Consider the following 18,200-nt stretch of genomic DNA (forward strand, 5'->3'; position numbering starts at 1 on the left):
ATCCTTTAAACTTTTTTTAAGCATGTTTGCTTTGACCAAACAACAGCTGTGTTGTTCAAGGACAGATGCTTGTGATCATTTGTGTGTTGCATAACCTTCCCACACTTCCTTCTGTATAAAAAACAGCAGGCTGAATCTTTTTTGACAGGTAAGTTCATCTCTTTGTGCTCTGCCAGATTAATTTAGAACTGATCAAACAAGTCTGCTTGTGTGTTTGTCTGTATGTAGCCTAACTGTTTTTGTGAGTTTGCCACGTATCATAACATTTGGCAAATCCTTGTAAACTTAGTCACTGACTGGCACAAACCAGTACCTTCTCCAATCACTTCCGCAGCAGAGGGAGGAGGACAGGATGGAGGACTACCTGCACAGAGAGCAGCTGCACACACACGCTGTACAGTGCCAGAAACAAGTTGTGATGAGGAAAAGGAAAAACTATGAAATCAGGAGATAAACGGGAATAATTACCAATCGGGATGACTCAGCTCTGACCATTTAGATACACATGATAGATACACGCTCAGGTTCATAAACAAAAACCAGATATCCCTTTAAACAAAGTGATAAACTAATGCTTTCAGACCCAAGTGTATCAAAAGGGATTGTTCAGTAGGTCATCCACTAGTTTCCAGCACAGGCATCCCTCTTTCAGCATACTCACAGTTTACATGCAAAGTCTGTGACCTTGTGCACCAAGTGCACGTTATCAGAGAGTGTCAGGATTCTCTGCACACATCAAAGACCTCCCTTCAGCTCCCCTCAGCTGTCTAACAAATAGGGTGGAGTGTCTGGCCAGAGCTGATTAAGAGAAGTTTATGGATTGTACTTCACTCATTGCTGTAGTTTCTGGACTCTTGTTTCATGTTTGCTGGTTTACTCTTTCCTGTACGTCCATGAGAATGTGAGTAATCAGTTATTATTTTGTTATTACAATTAGTGTTGCAGTAGTGATATAGTATTGTACTGTCTCATGTATAGTGACGGGACTGGAGCCTCATTCACTCATCATGACTGGGGTCTCATGTTTGGTATTAAGTAAACCAACACCTCCTTTATAGGGATCTTCTTAAGTCGGAGCATGAAAGTTAATTTTTGACTTTTGATTTGTGATTTGTAACAGTTTCAGAAGGTGTCAAATGATGTTGTCCTGCTAACAGGGGCTTAAGATCAGAAAATGCTGACTGTATACACTATATGTCATTCTGGAGGGCAATTACAAGTAATATACTTATTTAGCTGTTTAATTTGGAGGACTTGTTGAGGTTGGGGGAAGAGCTAACATATCTTTCCCCCTGGAGTCCCGTGACAGGTTAATCTGACCCTGCTGCATCACTTCATTTGCCACTTAAAAATCTGAGGAGTTATTTAATGTAAGAGGAAGACATTTTTAACCACACATGGACATATCAGCATCACTTCAGTGTCTTGTAGATTTTCACATCAGCTCTGGTAACAGCTAACGAGGATCCAAATAAATAAACAACTAGTCGACCCCAAGAAACAATTATGGAGCAGGTGTTGACTTAAATTAAAGCCCTTGATTAATTTATGAGCTGCAGCTGCGTCTGAGTGTGCTGGAGGATGACATTTACAAATGTAAACTCACAGCCAGATGGGTGATTTGGGTCACGTTCAAAGAGGAAACTGATTTATGTTCCCGTTTGAAGACCTGGATTATTTATCATCTCTCAATTTGAAGACTATGTTGTGTGCAAAACGTGGAAATATTGAAATTTTATCATCTTCTTAATAAAAATCCTCCCTCCTCTTCCTTTTCTTTCAGATAAGATGAAGAAGAAGTTGATCCTTGATTTGGACACAGGGGTGGATGATGCTATGGCCATCATGGTGGCCCTGGCAGACCCCAATGTGGAAATTTTGGGGATCACCTGCAGCCATGGCAACACACCCCTGGAGAACGTCCTAAAGAACACACTACGAGTGCTGAAAGTCTGCAACAGGCTGGATGTAAGTATGTTCTGGCTACAGCTTGTATATGATACAGTGATGACTTCCTGTGTATCATGCATCATGAAGTGAAACCTGTAATACAGATCCCGGTATACCGCGGCTGCGCAGAGCCCCTGCTGGCCGGTAAACTCCACGCTGGAGATTTCCACGGGAAAGACGGGATGGGTGATGTCCCAGATGCAGATGCTCCTGGTCTGGAGCTGCTGCAGAAGGAAAAAGCCGTACAGGCCATGATCAAGATTATCAGTGAAAACCCTGAAGAGGTGAGTAGATAGTTGCTTGTTGTCATTTTCTGTTTTTGTCCTTTTGGATATTTGGGACAATATGGATGTCGCTACAATTTATTTAATATCTGATAATATAGGGGAGAACGGGGTAACATGAGCCACTTTTTACATTTGGTGATTTTACTGCAATAATCAGTGTTGGTACTTGCATATACAGCCACATGCATCACAATCATCCCATAGTCATCACCCTAACAGTTATTTTTAATTAATTCACCGTATCTCTAGGGAATTTCTTCTGGTCTCTGCTGAGAATTAAGAGTTCAAGGCCAAATCCTTATCTGCCTATCCTCCCTGGACATTCCCTCTAAGGTTACAGTGACTGAGTCCCACACCTCACCTTTGATAGTACCTGTTAGGAACATTTTCACACAGGAAGCAGAGATCATAAAGTCTTACAATGAGCTTTTGACTATAAGTCAGTGTAACATAATCAATAACATAAGTGTATATGTTTCCATTTCAATGACAACGCCCCCATGCACAAGGCACGAAGGGTCACTGAATGGTTTGATGAGTGTGAAAATGATGTGAATCATATGCTATGGCCTTCACAGTCACCAGATCTCAACCTATTTGAACACCTATGGGAGATTTTGAACCGATGTGTTAGACAGCATTCTGCACCACCATCATCAAAATGAGGGAATATCTTTTGGATGAATGGTGTTCATCCCTCTGGAGTGAGAGGGACTTGTAGAATCAATGCCAAGGTGTATTGAAGCTGTTCTGGTGGCCCAACACCTTACTAAGACACTTTATGTTGGCTTTTCCTTTAATTTGCCACCCATCTGTATATACAGCATGTTTGTGTGTGGCTTAAACTTAACATCAGTCAACAATTACGTATTTATTCATCAACATTGTAACAATTGTAACAGTGATCAAACATTAACATGAACAGTGTCTCTAGTCTCTAGAATATCAGAAAATAATTTTTGGGGGTAAATTGAGCCATTGACTCAACTTTAATAATGTCCAAAAACGTATCTTTTTAAATTAAGATACAAGACCGATAACTTTAGTAACATGATGAATTCACTTGGCATGACAAAAATCTTTTTTTTGCTCTGTTTTGCTGACGACTCTCTCCATGTCCAAGATGGATTGAGTAATGTGAACTATACTTTCTTAATTTGTGATCACATGATTACTTTTTCTTATGGTTACCTAGATAAAGGGGGTGGCTCATTTTACCCACTGGCTCTATTTACCCTGTTCTCCCCTATTGTAAGATTTATGATTAATTGGCCTTTTTGCCCTTGTTTCATTTTCTATGTTTCTAGTCTTTGCTATATGCTCTAACCTGGATGGTGATGTATATTCTTTGGGTTAGTTAAAGGTGCTCAGGTGTGCAGAGACTTTTTTTCAACTTTTTAAGCAGAATATTAACAGTAAATTAAAATATAGATTTCTCATTTAATAATACTACAAGTATGGATTGTTTAGTGATTTTAGCTACTCAGTGGTTTAATAATCTGTTCTCTTTCCCTATATGAAAGTTTAGATGTTGTAAAGGGTAATTCTTTTTCATATAATGGTATCCATTATTTATATATTTAGTAAAAAGAGCATCTGATTTGGATTAATCTGATTGTTAACTGACTTTTCTCTCTTTTGTCTCTTTGCCTCACCAACTACTACAGCAGATGGTACATGATCAATACATTTAAAAGCTGTACTATTCTTTCTTGTGTTCTCTGTGTTCAGGTGAGTCTGGTCGCCACGGCGCCCCTCACTAACCTGGCCCTCGCTGTCAAACTGGAACCCTCCCTCCCTAAGAAACTGAAGGCGCTTTATATCATGGGAGGAAACACTGAATGTATGTTACCTGTCATACATTTTAAAACAAGTATGTTTTCTTTGATTCAGAATTATGACTGTGTGTTTCTTCTCTTGTGTGCTCTGCAGCCAGAGGTAACACTACAGTATGTGGAGAGTTTAACTTTTTGGCTGACCCTGAAGCTGCCCACATTGTGTTGGACTGCTACACCTGTCCCACCTACATCGCCACCTGGGAGTTCAGCTGCAGGAACAGCCTGCCATGGGTGAGGAGGTTACCACACATCTGTAATTTAATGATGATGACCAGAGACACCAAACCTGAAAAAGCATAGAGCCAACAGTTTTTGATAAAATAGACTTTAACAACACATAATTTCCTTATTTTAGTGTTGTGAGTATTAAAAACTGCTTCATTTATTTTCTGTCTTTGTCTTTTTCCCCCTCAGTCTTTCTGTGAAACTTGGCTGGCTCAAGACACAGACAAGGCTCGTTTCGTGGAGAAGATTTCCCGGCACACCAGGAAGGTACGAGTCTCTCCTAGGTGTGATATTTCAACAGACTGAACAAGAATTTAGAAGAAATGTGTCCTCTTCACGTTGAATTGTTGTCACTGCAGATGGTCCAAACTGAGCGGTATCAAAAGGAGCTGGTGGCAGGACCTGGGTTCAACTCCTGTGACACCTATGCTTTGGCTGCTGCCATCAATGACACTCTGGTGACAGAAAGCGAGCAGGTCAGAATGCTGCTTTTATCCCTTTAACATCAGTTTTCTTCTTCAGATATGTCTCGATAAGATTTGACAAAACATACAGAATCTGATCAACACACTCCATATGTGAAAGTATGACTAAATAGTTAAAATGCAGCACAGGTTTTCTGCTTCCACCAAACTCCATGAGCAGAAAAACTAAAAAGCCAGATGTCTCAGTCAGACACAACTTCCTGTGTTCCTCCTCCAGGTTGCAGTGTCAGTGGAGTTGGCGGGAACCCACACCCGAGGCATGATGGTGCTTGACTACATGGGCCTGCTGAATAAGAAACACAAGGCCTTCATCATGAAGAAAATTGACTCGGAGAAGTTCAAGAAAATGTTGATGGATGCACTGAAATAGCTTCTCTGAGCCACAGTATTATACTTTTTGCAATATACTGTTCATGCCACTCTGAAATACCCAAAATACAGTATAATGCCATTAATATATGCAGTCAACATAAACAAGTGATACTGCATTCACTCTGTAGCATAATATGTATAACACACTATAGTAATGGGAATGTCTGTCAGTCCACCACTTTTTTCGAGACTGAAAAATCTCAACAACTATCACATTGATTGCCATGAAATATTATACAGACATTTATTCATTCATTCATCCATGTCCCCCAGAGGGTGAATTGTAGTAACGTTGGTGATCCCTTAACTTTTCATCTAGCACCAATGTCTTTTTTTTCGATTGGTGGTTGTTGTCTGGAAGTCAACAACTGCTTATGAACTCTATGCAACTATAAAACTATACATTCTCCAGTTTCTTTCTTAAAAACTTACACGAGTCAGTACATGCTATGTGTACTGTCTCACAACTCAGAATGTTGTGGGAAATTTGTAATGGCTTCCAAAAAAGCTCTTAATTACGTCAGACCTTTTTTCAGGTATAGATGCTTCACCATGAATCTGCATCATAATGTGAAACAAACACCACTGTAATCCTGTGATAGTCTAGCACTGAGGATCAACAGTGACACTGTCTGACTTAAGCATGTTACTACAAAATCCAATAGAGAACCATCCCTACAATACAAAAAACATCCAGATCTTTTAAAGCAAGGTGTGTACTGCTGGGAGGTTGAAACAATGCAGATTGGACCAGCATTAGGAAAGCATGGATCAGATTTATTTCACAACATAAGTTAATAAAACTTTTTATTGAAAGTGCTTTGGAATGTACACTTCAAGAAAAAAAATAAAGGAAAAAAAGTCTGTATTCCATGTTCCTCCACTTTTTTAAGAAAACTTATTGAAACAAAGCATTTTTTTTCCTCTTCAGAAACAGTCCTCTGTGTATATATTACAACCTGCCAGAATACTATTTACAAATCATACAAAAAGAACTACAATAAAAGCTGTAATCCCGTCTGTCCCCTTGTTTTCTGCAACCAGTTCAAACACATCACTGTTTACTGACTTTGGAGCTCCAGCTCAACATAAGAGCCAAACAGAAAATCAACAGAGTCAACCAGCATCAATCAACCCAGTGTCCCAGTTTACTGAGAGTCAACCAGAGGCCAAGTCCTTCTCAGCCAGATGTTGACTGACAGCATTTGGAAACTGATTTGTTGTCACCTAGATGTGAGTTGAAAACAGATATTGAGTCAGCCTGGAGCCAACGAGTGTCCGACTTCAGAGACAAACCGGTTCTACTGGACTCTGTACTTGTAAAACCAGCAGAGGCCTTGAGTGAAATTCCAGCCCAGAGAGACGGAAAGGACGTAGATGAGGATGAGGAGGGCGAAGGGGTAGAGCAGCACCACTGTGTTCTGCAGGAAGGGTAGAGCTGTGTAGATAAACAAACAAAAAAGACTGTTTACACAACCCTTCTGACAGATGGCAGTTTACATTACGCAACTATTCAATTTCAACATTTACTGGCAGAAAAACATAATTACACTCATCTCTGTTGATTCAAAGTTTTAATTCTGATACACTTGTGGCCACACCTGCTAGCAGTGTATTAGTTAAAGAATGGTTTTGACCACTAGAAGCAGCATTATCAGCCTGTGTCCAGCTTCTCTCAAGACATATTCCCTGAGTTTCAATTAAAGCATTGCACTAACAAGGTGACATACTAGAAATTGTCTATTCACTGGAATATTGCTATTTCTAGAAAAAACTTCAAAAGTAATGTAACTTTAAATGTGACGGGGACTTACCGTTGTACCCCAAGAAGGTGATGTAGAGATAATAACCAATGGCTATCAGCCACAAAGTGTTGCCTACAAAGTATCCCAGGAACCAGTCTGAGTTAATCACCACGACATCTGAAAGACACAAAACAACAAACTGTAAACAGAGACGCCAACATCTGATAAGTTTATGATTTTGTTTAGAAATTTTGTTACATTTAGTGATTTCTCATTATTGTTTGTTAAAGTTTTAGTCTTCTGTTGGTTGACGAAATGTAACAAGGCACTGTCGGTGTATCATAGTGTAACGGATACATTTACGCTTTTGGTTGATTAAAATTGCAGCAAAACACACTGCAGTTGCTGTCTGGTTGGTTTCAGGTGTTATTCTCATCTATCACCAGAGGAATATGACTCCAGGTACCTGTTCTGACTCCAGACCATCTGTGCATCCTTAGTAACTTTTCATCTGATTACTTAATCTCTTTAAGTATCAGTTGTGAATATTAAAAAACATCTAAAGTTGGAACGAACCATGCAAAATAAAAATATATATATACACAATAGTTGAAGTAAAACACTGGCCCAAATAACATTTTAAGACCTAAAATGTTGAATTTAACAACAAAAAATGCTACAATTATATATTTATTTATCTAAAATTTTAAGACTTTTGTATGACTTTCACACATGCTGATAAAACTCAACTGAGACAGAATGTACTCACGGTTGATGAAGAAGAGCTGCAGGAAGTGCAGGATAACTAGGAGCGGGTAGAAAGCATTGAGGTGAACATCGAATGCGTAGCCCCACTCGACATCAAAATTCCTGCTGGGATGCTTCAGCAGGTACTTGTTGCTGATTACCCTGGAAAAGACAAAACAAATAATTTTTCACATGCAGTGAAGAGTCATACAAGTCCATACAAGTCTGAGTCAAAGAAAAAGACTTAAGTATGCATAAAAAAAAACCATCATCTCAGTTACAGTAAGTGGAGTAAATGTCATTCATTTCTTCTGCAAGCAAACAAACCTCCTACTCACCACATGAGGGTTGATATGAGCAGACCGACTCCTATGCAATCAACAAAGACCACCCAAAGTAGCAGCTTCAGTGTCTCCAGGACTCCCATGTCCAGCACCAGACCAAAGCCTATTGTCGACACTGCACAGAAACACAGGGGGGGAAATCATAACAAATCCATGCTCACACCTGAAGTTCAGTTATCATAGGATCAGGATTTGACGACATTAAGACCTTAACAAATGACACGCACTATGCTGTTTAAATGGGAAGTAGAAAAACCCTGAAAGAGAGGAACGGAAATGAATAACAAATATCATCATGATTTGACCAAAATGTGTTTATTGACACTGTCATATTAAAAAAAGTGACTCACCGCATAGCCAGATGCTGAGCACGACCAGGAAAGCAGGATCGTCCCTGGCCCACTGGTCCTTGGTCTGTTTCCTGTAGTGAAAGTTGCGGTAGACTCTCTGCGGTGACGTAAACAAGTAAAGCATCTGCCACAGGGCAAACTCAAAGTCCATCTGCCTGAAATGGAGCAGCCGCCGCAGATACTTGTAGCGTTTGGCGCCCGCCGTGTGGCGTGCAGCATCCCTGGAGCCGAGGGCGCCATTGCTCTGCTGCGTAGTGGTCGGCAACATGGTGCTGAAAGTCAGATTAGAAGTGTAAAAGGAAAACAGGGAGGTGAGAACTGATGAAGGTGAGAGCATGGGAGATGAAGGAGGAAAAAAAGGCTGTAGATTGATTTATGCATCCTGATGAAGTAGAGCAAAATAATCTGAGACAAAATGCAGATAATCCATTATAACTACAATAAAAAATACACTTCTGTGTGATAAGAACATTTGGGGATTGTAACAGCATTTCTACAGCATTACATGTGAAAATGTCTGATGTTCATGTTGATGTTTTGTCCTATTCTAACAGTAATATTACCCCAAATGTCTTTGTAGCTGAGCTTGTAGAAGAGCAAACCAATCTTTACAGTGACAAATAACAAATATAAAACCACAGTGAATACTGTACACTGTCATATTTAGTTAAATCAGGACAGCAAAACAATAATTTCGTGTACTTTTTATTATATCTCTATTTTCATTCTTTTAAAGCACCTTAATTGTTGTGTATCATGTATTTGGGCCATATATTGACACAAAATGGGTTATAGGATCATGTACAGCTTTATTTCCGGTGTCCAGGTTAATGTCAAAGGGTGATTTGAGTTTTTGCTTTACTGGCACCTCACCTCTTCCAGTTAGTGTTCAGTCTGCTGACACTGTTTCTGCTTTTAAATCCTGTCTTAAAACACATTTTTATAGACTTGCCTTCTCATCTGATAACTAGTCTTAGTTGTTTACAGCTGTTGTGCAACCACACGATTCTCAGTTTATTTTAATACTTTCACTTGTTTTACCTTATTTATTTGTAAATTTCTTTTATAGAGTCTTTTAATGGTGTGTTGTACTTTGCTGTTCTTGTGTTTTTCTTTTTTATATCTGAAATTGTCTTTTATGTTGTCTATAGAAAGGACTTTGTGTTCCTAGCTTGAAAAGTGCTATACAAATACTACTATAAAATCTACTTTATGGACTGGCGAACATTATTTATAGATGTTTATGGTTCCCAGACAATGAATCTTACTGTCTCAGTCTCGTGCATGGGTCGCAAGTATGTTCTTTCATTTTATAAATTAAACGTGTAAATTCTGCTTGTTATTATATGGTGCTATTGAAAGATTTTATAAAATTAGGAATAAACCCAAAATAAAGGAAACAGCGGAGACTACTAAACAGTGGAGCTAAATTACTATCATACAAAACCAGTCCTGCTACCTATTTATATCCAAATGATGCAGTCCTGTACCTGCATTTTTATGATATCCTTTTGAATTTGTATAATAATATAATAATATCAGTAATATGAGTTATCTCCAACAGCAATGCCTAACGTTACTTAGCAATAACAAACTGACAACACAGGAACAGAAACTGTTACATGCTGTCATGTTGCCTGTGTTAGAACCTTCATATTAGGTTTATTCATAAATAAACATATTAAATAATCTCAGTTTCACGTCAGTAAACGTTGATATATTTATTTCCTTTCGCTGTGTTTTCTGCCAGCCACAGTTAGCATAAAGCTAACCAGTTTAATAATGAGAAGGCCTGGTCAGTCTAATTTGAAACGGACTTGAAAAGCTGAACAGCTGAACAGCTAAACAACAAAATGTCTTATTTCTGAAGAGTATTTACCTGTTTTTGCTGTACTCCTTCACAGGAGAAAGCACCAACTTTTCTAGCTCGTTTATGTAACTTAGCTGTTTGTAGATGCTTCCTGAACAGAACTGAACTGTCGCGAAAATGAACACGTAGAAACTTCCGGTAACGCGCGGTTCATCTTGGGAAATGTAGTTGATGTTGACAGTAAAAAATGCAACCAAAAAAGCAAGAAAGAAAGAAAGAAAGAAAGAAAGAAAGAAAGAACGAAACAAACAAACAAACAAACAAACAAACAAACAAACATTGATAAATATTAAATAATAATAACGGTAATTCCATTATTACCATCTTATTATTATAACTTCAGATATAAATGACTTTTAACTGCATTAAATTGTATTGTGGTTAATGGCATGTTGACAACACTTCAGATATAAATGACTTTTTTTTTTACTGCGGTTAATATGTCATTTATATCTGAAATGTTGTGAACCTCATTAACCACAATAGACTCTTGTACAGTAGGTGGCGGTATGTATGCACCTTAAAGTTGTTTCTGATCTGCCAGCAATACGAGGGAAGAAGAAGAAGTGTTACTTCCGCTAATACGCAATAGCCATTTTACTGGTAGTAACTAAGATCACCGCTGTTCTGGTCCAGAAGGCCAAATAGCGAAAGGTAAGAACCAGAAACACATTATACACTCATAAACGTTTAAATACCTGGTTTATTTAATAAGTAAGATAAGTGGAAAATGATTTGTTGGACGTTATAACCCGCTGCAGCGCCTGTGTCCTTGAGTAGTACTCTGAGCTAACGTTGCTAGCTTGCAAAGCAAGGAGTCCTCACTGCAAGGTCCGTGCTAACTTATATAGTATCTCCTTCTCCCATACACTGCAATGACATAACATTTATATCTTATAGATGTTTCATAAATTATGCTTTAGTTTTCTGCGCGTTATCGCCTTAAAACGCATCTTGATTGAGTGAAATTAACACTATGTTATTGTTGATTGTTGTTGTCTATCTATCTATTGCAATTTTTGGATAGAACTGTAACAAATAGTCAAATCTATTTGACATTTAACAGAAAATCGATTGCAACAACTCTGATAATTCATGTATTGTTTTTGTCATGTGTTAATGCCAATAAGTCACTTGTTCCAGCTTGTTAAATGTCAATACTTTCCTTTGTCGTTTCCTCTGTTGGTAAAAGAAATATCTTTGTGTGTGACTGTTGGTTGGACAAAACGAGACATACAGAGAGGTCATGTTGTGCAAAAAATCCAAGAGTTATACAAACCTTTGAAGAGCACTGTGTATTCTCTGCAGGACAGAGTTTATGTGAGGACAAGTTGACAACATGACTAATTATGGGGAGTGCTTAAACGAATAGTTGATTAATTAATTAGTTCATCCACAGACAATTGATTGATACAGTTTTGACAGTTGATGAATTGTTTTTGTCATTTTTTATGCCAAAAAGTCACTGGTTCTGGCTTTTAAAATGCAAATACTTGCAGGTGTCTTGGTTTTTTTTATGACAGTATAAGACTGTTAGTTGGACAAAACATGTTGATGTCTGAGAAATTGTTGGAAATTGCTGTTGCTCTTGTTAATCAATAATTTGGTTTAAATATTTTTAGTTTATTGTAATGAATAGTGTTTGGTTTGAATACTGTTTGGGTTCAGAAATACATTTTCTGAATTGCAGATTTGGTCTTCAAGTGTCCCAAAGCCAACTCAGATTGCAGGTTTTTGAATGGCGTTTGGTACATGGCATGTCAGAATGAGGTTAGCTCATTTATTGACTGTTTTCATTGTCTGTTTTCTTCTCACAGCATCATGTTGCGACTGCCGAATGTCGGCCGAGCTCTAGCCGGAGCCGCAAAGGGCAACCTGGCTCCCTCCAGCACTGGTAAGACCTGAGTGAGTGATAGAGAGAGAGAGAGAAAGAGAAAGAAAGAGAGAGAGAGAGAGAGAGAGAGTGAGAGTGTGTGTGTGTGTGTGTGTGTGTGTGTGTGTGTACACACATCTGTGTGTATGTGTGTCAAGGTCAACAACAGTTATTCTTTTCAGTGTGACTGAGCAGGGTCTCTGTGTATTGTAGTTTCGGAGTACATTTTGAAACTCATAGTTTCACATAAGTATTATTTTTATTATTCTTTTTGTAATGTTTTGTTGCAGTATTTTAAATGCAGAGTATTTGTATTCAAAATCACTAGTTCTAGCATAGAACAGTGTTGATTAGTGAAAATTTACCCAAGGATATTCATACATGTAGTTGCAGGTCTATATCATTTCAAGAAATATCTCGGTTACACTTTTGTGGAAGTATAATATATTGTTAACAAATTCTGTTGGCGGAGGTTTAGATTATTTCAGTAAACTTGGCCTTTGTGCATTTAATTTCAGTGCGTACGTCAGTGCGTGCTGCCAGCAACATGTTGGAAGTGTTTGTGGATGGGAAACCAGTGGAGGTGGAGCCTGGAACTACTGTCCTGCAGGTAAAAACAACAGATTATTTTACTGCAGATACTGTCCACTCAGTATTGTATTAGTACTGACTCTTAATATGGTCCCATGTTATATTCTTTTATCTATGCATTCAACAATAGGAGCTGTTGTGTTGTCCTGCCAATAATTTATGCAATAATGTGGACACAGCCAAAGATGATACATCTAAACCTGTTGCGTATTTTGTGGTCTTGTCTGCCTCATTTGGTCTTTTTAGGATTTCCCACCACATCTTGACATGCTTTATAATCATTATAAACCCCAAATTTCATATTTTATGTCAGTTAATCTAATATCTTACTGTTATATCATCTGCAATCAACATTAATGTCTTTGTTAAACATAATTTATTTAGTTTTCACTCTAAGTTTGAGGACCTGGCATTACCAAGGCATAATACAAGGTGTATTGTGTCATGGTTGACAGTTTTTGCAGTTGTGTGTGACTATATCAAATAAACTAAATTAAATCTAAAAAAACACTCTTGTTGTTTTCTTGTTTTGGCTGACGTCTGTTTTGTTTCCCCATCAGGCCTGTGAGAAGGTGGGAGTCCAGATCCCCAGGTTTTGTTACCATGAGCGCCTCTCGGTGGCGGGGAACTGCCGCATGTGTCTGGTGGAGATTGAGAAAGCACCAAAGGTAATTGAATGCACCTGATCAGTTAGGAGGCAGATAGGTTGAAAGATCATCAAACTAAGCAACAAACACTGAGATAAGAGTAGATGCTGTAGTATGCTTGCAGTACTACTGTCTCATTAATGTGTGTGTTGTCATGTGCCCTCAGCCGGTGGCAGCCTGTGCCATGCCCGTCATGAAGGGCTGGAACATCCTCACCAATTCAGAGAAGACACGTAAAGCCAGGTACAAACTTCAGCGCTCACCATCTGGTTCCATCCAAATTCAAATTCAAACTTTAAGCAAGATTTCAAAATGTCACAGAAGTTATTGTAAACAGGCCTGATGAACATGTGTGTTTGTGTGTCATCAGAGAGGGAGTGATGGAGTTCCTGTTGGCCAACCATCCACTGGACTGCCCTATTTGTGATCAGGGAGGAGAATGTGACTTGCAGGTAACTGTGGACAACTGTACAGAAATAACCCTGGTTTAGGATAAAAAAATTATAATCATGACTTGTAGATTAAAGGGACAGTTCACCCAAATTACAGTCCCACATCCCCTTAGTGTTGTCTAACCATGCACATAGTTTTCAAGGTACTTAAAATAGAGTTGAATGGAATTTAGTTTGTGCTAATTACAGTTTTACATGTTGTTTACCTCGTTAACACTCCTCCTGCTGTGCTCCCAGGATCAGTCCATGCAGTTTGGTTCAGACCGCAGCCGTTTCACGGAAGGAAAGAGAGCAGTGGAGGACAAGAACATCGGTCCGCTCATCAAAACCATCATGACGCGCTGCATCCAGTGCACACGCTGCGTCCGGTGAGAAAGAAACAAAACATTCTTATTAATACCCACCAGAATAATTGTGATAATCGGATAGCCTGCTGACAAATGACAAATACTGAATTTAGATTAAATATTAGACCCTCTAACAGTGTATTTGGGCATATCTGCATGTGTTGTTTTGTAGTTTTGCCAGTGAGATTGCTGGTGTTGAAGACCTGGGAACGACAGGACGAGGAAACAACCTGCAGATCGGGACGTACGTGGAGAAGATGTTCATGTCTGAGCTGTCGGGCAACGTTATTGATGTCTGTCCTGTCGGAGCACTCACCTCCAAACCCTACGCTTTCACCGCACGACCATGGGAGACCAGGTAGGAAAAAAGATGTGAAACCACAGATAAACTAATATAATAACTTAAACAGGGTTCCTACTAGTCATCGAATTTGTGGAAGATCCTGAGCTCTTCTCCACATCAGGAAATATGAGTTTCAACAGAAAAGGCACTTTCAGATTCTTAATTCGTTCATCTATTTCTCCATCTTCTGCTCTCTTTGTAGGAAAACCGAGTCAATCGACGTGTTGGACGCTGTGGGCAGTAACATCGTGGTGAGCACGAGAGGAGGGGAGGTGATGAGGGTGATGCCCAGGCTGAACGAAGACGTCAATGAAGAATGGATCTCTGACAAGACCAGGTAAGACACAAGCAGACCCAAGCGAGAAAAAGTGGTTTCAGGAGGTGACATGTTTCAGATTGAATTTGAGAAGTGAGAATTCTGTCTCACCAGATAAGTAATATTCTGGCTTCTCAGGTTTGCATATGATGGTCTGAAGAGGCAGCGGTTGACTCAACCACTGGTGAAGGATGACTCAGGTCAGCTGACTCCGACTTCCTGGGAGGATGCTCTCACTCGTGTTGCTGGAGCAGTAAGTGTGCTTCTTTACTGGATCTTTCTGTTTAGACCTCTTTCTATTAATGACTCTGTTCATTTGTGACATCTGAGGCATAAATCTGTGTGTGTGTGTGTGTGTGTAGCTGCAAGGTGTGCAAGGCAATGAGGTAGCAGCCATAGCAGGAGGGATGGCGGACGCTGAAGCTCTTGTCGCCCTCAAAGATCTCCTCAACAGACTCAACTCAGAAAACCTCTGCACTGAGGAGCTCTTCCCTATGGCGGGGGCAGGGTAAGACTGTGTGTGTTGTTATAGCGATTTATGAGTAAAACAAAGTATATGCTGTACAGTCACCCACACCCACAGTCTCTTTAGTCGTGCAGTGTGTCTCCAGATTTATCAGCTGACAGTTTTTTTCTCTCTGCAGTACTGACCTGCGCTCCAACTACCTCCTGAACTCCCGCATCGCCGGCATCGAGGAATGTGACCTACTGCTGCTCGTAGGAACCAACCCGCGCTACGAAGCCCCACTTTTCAACGCCCGAGTCCGCAAGAGGTAAACTCATACATCACTTCATATTTATTTATTTTATTTCCCCTCTTGGAAACCTTTTTTTTTTTTTCTAGTCTATGAAAAAGTTGCAGAATGATTTGTAACTTGCCTTCCCTGCTCCTCCTCCTCTTCTTCTGTCAGCTGGCTCCATAATGAGCTTCGTGTTGCCATGGTGGGTCACCAAGTTGACCTGAGTTACACATACGACCATCTGGGAGAGGAGACCTCAGTACTGAAGGAGCTGGCGAACGGCACACACCCCTTCTGTCAGGTAATGGACAGACAAGTTTTAGTTTAGAGAGCCTCTTTGTGCTGATTTTCTTCTTTAATTGTTCCCGTCCTTTCCTTGTCTCCAGGTACTTTCATCTGCGAAGCGTCCAGTAGTGGTCGTGGGCAGCAGTGCTCTGCAGAGAGAAGATGGAGCTGCCATTCTGGGCGCCGTCTCCACCATCGCTCAGAACGCCAGAACCAGCAGTGGAGTGGAAGAGGGGTGGAAAGTCCTCAGTGTCCTGCACAGGTACAGTTACTGTCACAATGACTTTTTGGAAGAAGCAGCAACTTTGAAATGCTTGAATTTGAGCTTAAGCTTTCACTAATGTGTTTGTGTGTGTGTGTGTGTGTGTGTGTGAGAGCAGAGTGGCCAGTCAGGTGGCTGCGTTGGACCTGGGCTACAAGGCCGGTGTGGACGCCATCAGGAAAAACCCACCCAAAATCCTGTTCCTGCTGGGAGCTGACGGTGGCTGCATCAGCAGAGCCGACCTGCCTAAAGAAAGCCTCATCATCTACCAGGGTCACCACGGTGACGTAGGAGCACCAATGGCAGACATCATCCTGCCTGCCGCTGCTTACACCGAGAAAAACGCCACTTATGTCAACACTGAGGGAAGGAGTCAACACACCAGGGTGGCCGTCACTGCTCCGGGAATGGCCCGAGAGGACTGGAAGATCATCAGAGCCATATCTGAGGTGAGGAGGAAGTCACACAGCAAGAGCATGTACCAATGTTCATACGGCTCATTTAAAATTTACCAAGAGCTCAGTTATCGACAGGATCGTCTGTGTGTTTGTTCTCAGCTGGCAGGTTTGTCGCTGTCCTACGACTCCCTGGAAGAGGTGCGATCTAGACTAGCCGAGGTGTCTCCTAACCTTGTCCGTTATGACGATGTGGAGGGGGCAAACTACTTCAAACAGGCCAACGAGCTTGCCAAGGTACACACACTCACATTTCCACACAGTCATAATTTGGAGTTGTACAGATCACAACTCCGTCACATTTCGTTTCAGTCTGAATGGTCAGTTAAAAAGCGCACCAGTAAAGCAAGAGATAAGTCAAAAATTACAAGTTGAAATCCACATTTACACCTTGACCCTTTTTCTACAATTCTGGTTCACTGTAGAGTCGTTGATGCACGTTTTTGTGAACATTTGTATTCATCAAAACATTTCTTTTTGCATTTTATTGATGACTATGTATTTGTGTTTTTCACTCGTTTCTCCGTCTCTGTGTGCTGTGCTGTTAATTTTCAGTTACATATGATGGTGTAAATCAAACCAAGCGTGACGATATTTGTTAGTTTTTAATATTAGAATGTAAATAAGATTTCTTGTCTGCTTTGGTGTGGCCTTTTTTGCTGCAGTTCGATCTTTAAAACCCCAGTAGCAGACACAAAAAATACATCTTCCATTACATCCAATAAAAAGGGTGAAATCTGCACCTGCCCTGCCTGTTCAACTTTAGATGAATAGGAGGTTACTTAGTATTCAGAGGGTTCGGTTCTTTTTTTGAAACAATATTACTGATATAGTAGTCATAGCTGCAAAATCCTGACTGTTTTTGAGGCAGAGAGTTGCATGAGTCGAAGTTAATAAGAAGAAAATCATCATTGTCTGTTTCTCCTCACTCTGTTCTTCTCAGGCTGTGAACCAGGACCTCATAGCAGCTCCCCTGATCCCTCCTCAAATTACAGCAAAGGACTTCTACATGACAGGTATTATTTACATTAGAGATACACTGACATCTTGTTAATAAATAAACATGTTAAGCTTGCTCAGCTGACTGTATTCAAGCCAAGACACATTAAATCTAAGCTTCAGTTCTCCTTTTAACTCAAGGTTGCATTTTAAAGGTCTTAAAATGTTGAATTTGTAGGGTTTTTTTCTGGTAAAATATTCTTGTTTCCCTCTTTGTGTTCAGACTCTATCAGCAGGGCTTCCCAGACGATGGCCAAATGTGTCAAAGCCATCACAGAAGGAGCCGCCGCCATCGAAGAGCCTTCAGTTTGCTGAACAACCAATAACACCCACATACATTTCAACGATTAACTCCTCGTTGTTCACTTCTCTCTAATTTAAAGTTGTCCTTGATGCTTGTTGTATACTCTTAAATCGTTTTCACTCCTGAGAACGTGCTTTGTTGAATAAAGCTGATAAACGTATGAAATATGAATAAAATCTTACTGTCTTTACTCCAGTTTGAGTCATTTTCGTTCATTGTGTTAAATATTTAGAGTTTGTGCTTATAGTAAAAGCTCACAAGTCATCTCTGTTGTTCTCTCTGAGTAATAGGTTTTGAAATTTCTGATGTTAAATGTCATGTTTTTTGTTAAATTGTTCCTTTCATCCCTTTAGAGTGTTTAGCTTCAACACAA

General features: G+C 39.9%; 3 protein-coding genes across 6 annotated transcripts; 2 read left to right on the forward strand and 1 right to left on the reverse strand.

Annotated features, from left to right (window-relative positions):
• The first annotated feature begins 134 nt into the window (after positions 1–134).
• LOC137177077 (inosine-uridine preferring nucleoside hydrolase-like) lies at positions 135–5,742 on the forward strand. Of its 4 annotated transcripts, none has more exons than XM_067583187.1 (8): positions 135–148; positions 1,784–1,968; positions 2,055–2,234; positions 3,969–4,080; positions 4,170–4,306; positions 4,490–4,567; positions 4,660–4,776; positions 5,003–5,742. In XM_067583187.1, exons 2-8 carry the CDS (start codon positions 1,789–1,791, stop codon positions 5,153–5,155), a joined length of 957 nt encoding a protein of 318 aa, XP_067439288.1. In that variant the 5' UTR covers positions 135–148; positions 1,784–1,788; the 3' UTR covers positions 5,156–5,742. The 4 variants fall into 4 exon arrangements, with proteins under 4 accessions (XP_067439288.1, XP_067439291.1, XP_067439287.1 ...); XM_067583190.1 differs by lacking the exon at positions 135–148 and adding an exon at positions 231–901 and having other exon boundaries at positions 1,789–1,968; XM_067583186.1 differs by lacking the exon at positions 135–148 and adding an exon at positions 232–901.
• Positions 5,743–5,947: 205 nt separating this feature from the next.
• On the reverse strand, positions 5,948–10,369 carry unc50 (unc-50 homolog (C. elegans)). The gene is made up of 6 exons (XM_067583191.1): positions 10,223–10,369; positions 8,344–8,615; positions 7,988–8,108; positions 7,672–7,811; positions 6,972–7,079; positions 5,948–6,595 (listed from the first exon to the last, which is right to left on the reverse strand). The coding sequence occupies exons 2-6, from the start codon at positions 8,609–8,611 to the stop codon at positions 6,459–6,461; spliced, it is 774 nt and encodes a 257-aa protein (XP_067439292.1). The 5' UTR covers positions 8,612–8,615; positions 10,223–10,369; the 3' UTR covers positions 5,948–6,458.
• Positions 10,370–10,715: 346 nt separating this feature from the next.
• LOC137176956 (NADH-ubiquinone oxidoreductase 75 kDa subunit, mitochondrial-like) lies at positions 10,716–18,022 on the forward strand. The gene is made up of 18 exons (XM_067583008.1): positions 10,716–10,867; positions 12,031–12,107; positions 12,605–12,696; positions 13,238–13,345; positions 13,491–13,567; positions 13,695–13,776; positions 14,014–14,144; positions 14,296–14,481; positions 14,669–14,803; positions 14,921–15,035; positions 15,145–15,290; positions 15,427–15,555; positions 15,694–15,823; positions 15,909–16,069; positions 16,188–16,518; positions 16,627–16,761; positions 17,468–17,540; positions 17,747–18,022. Exons 2-18 carry the CDS (start codon positions 12,035–12,037, stop codon positions 17,836–17,838), a joined length of 2,196 nt encoding a protein of 731 aa, XP_067439109.1. The 5' UTR covers positions 10,716–10,867; positions 12,031–12,034; the 3' UTR covers positions 17,839–18,022.
• The last annotated feature ends 178 nt before the right edge of the window (positions 18,023–18,200 follow it).

This window comes from Thunnus thynnus, chromosome 24 (genome assembly GCF_963924715.1).
Source record: "Thunnus thynnus chromosome 24, fThuThy2.1, whole genome shotgun sequence".
NCBI lineage: Eukaryota > Metazoa > Chordata > Actinopteri > Scombriformes > Scombridae > Thunnus > Thunnus thynnus.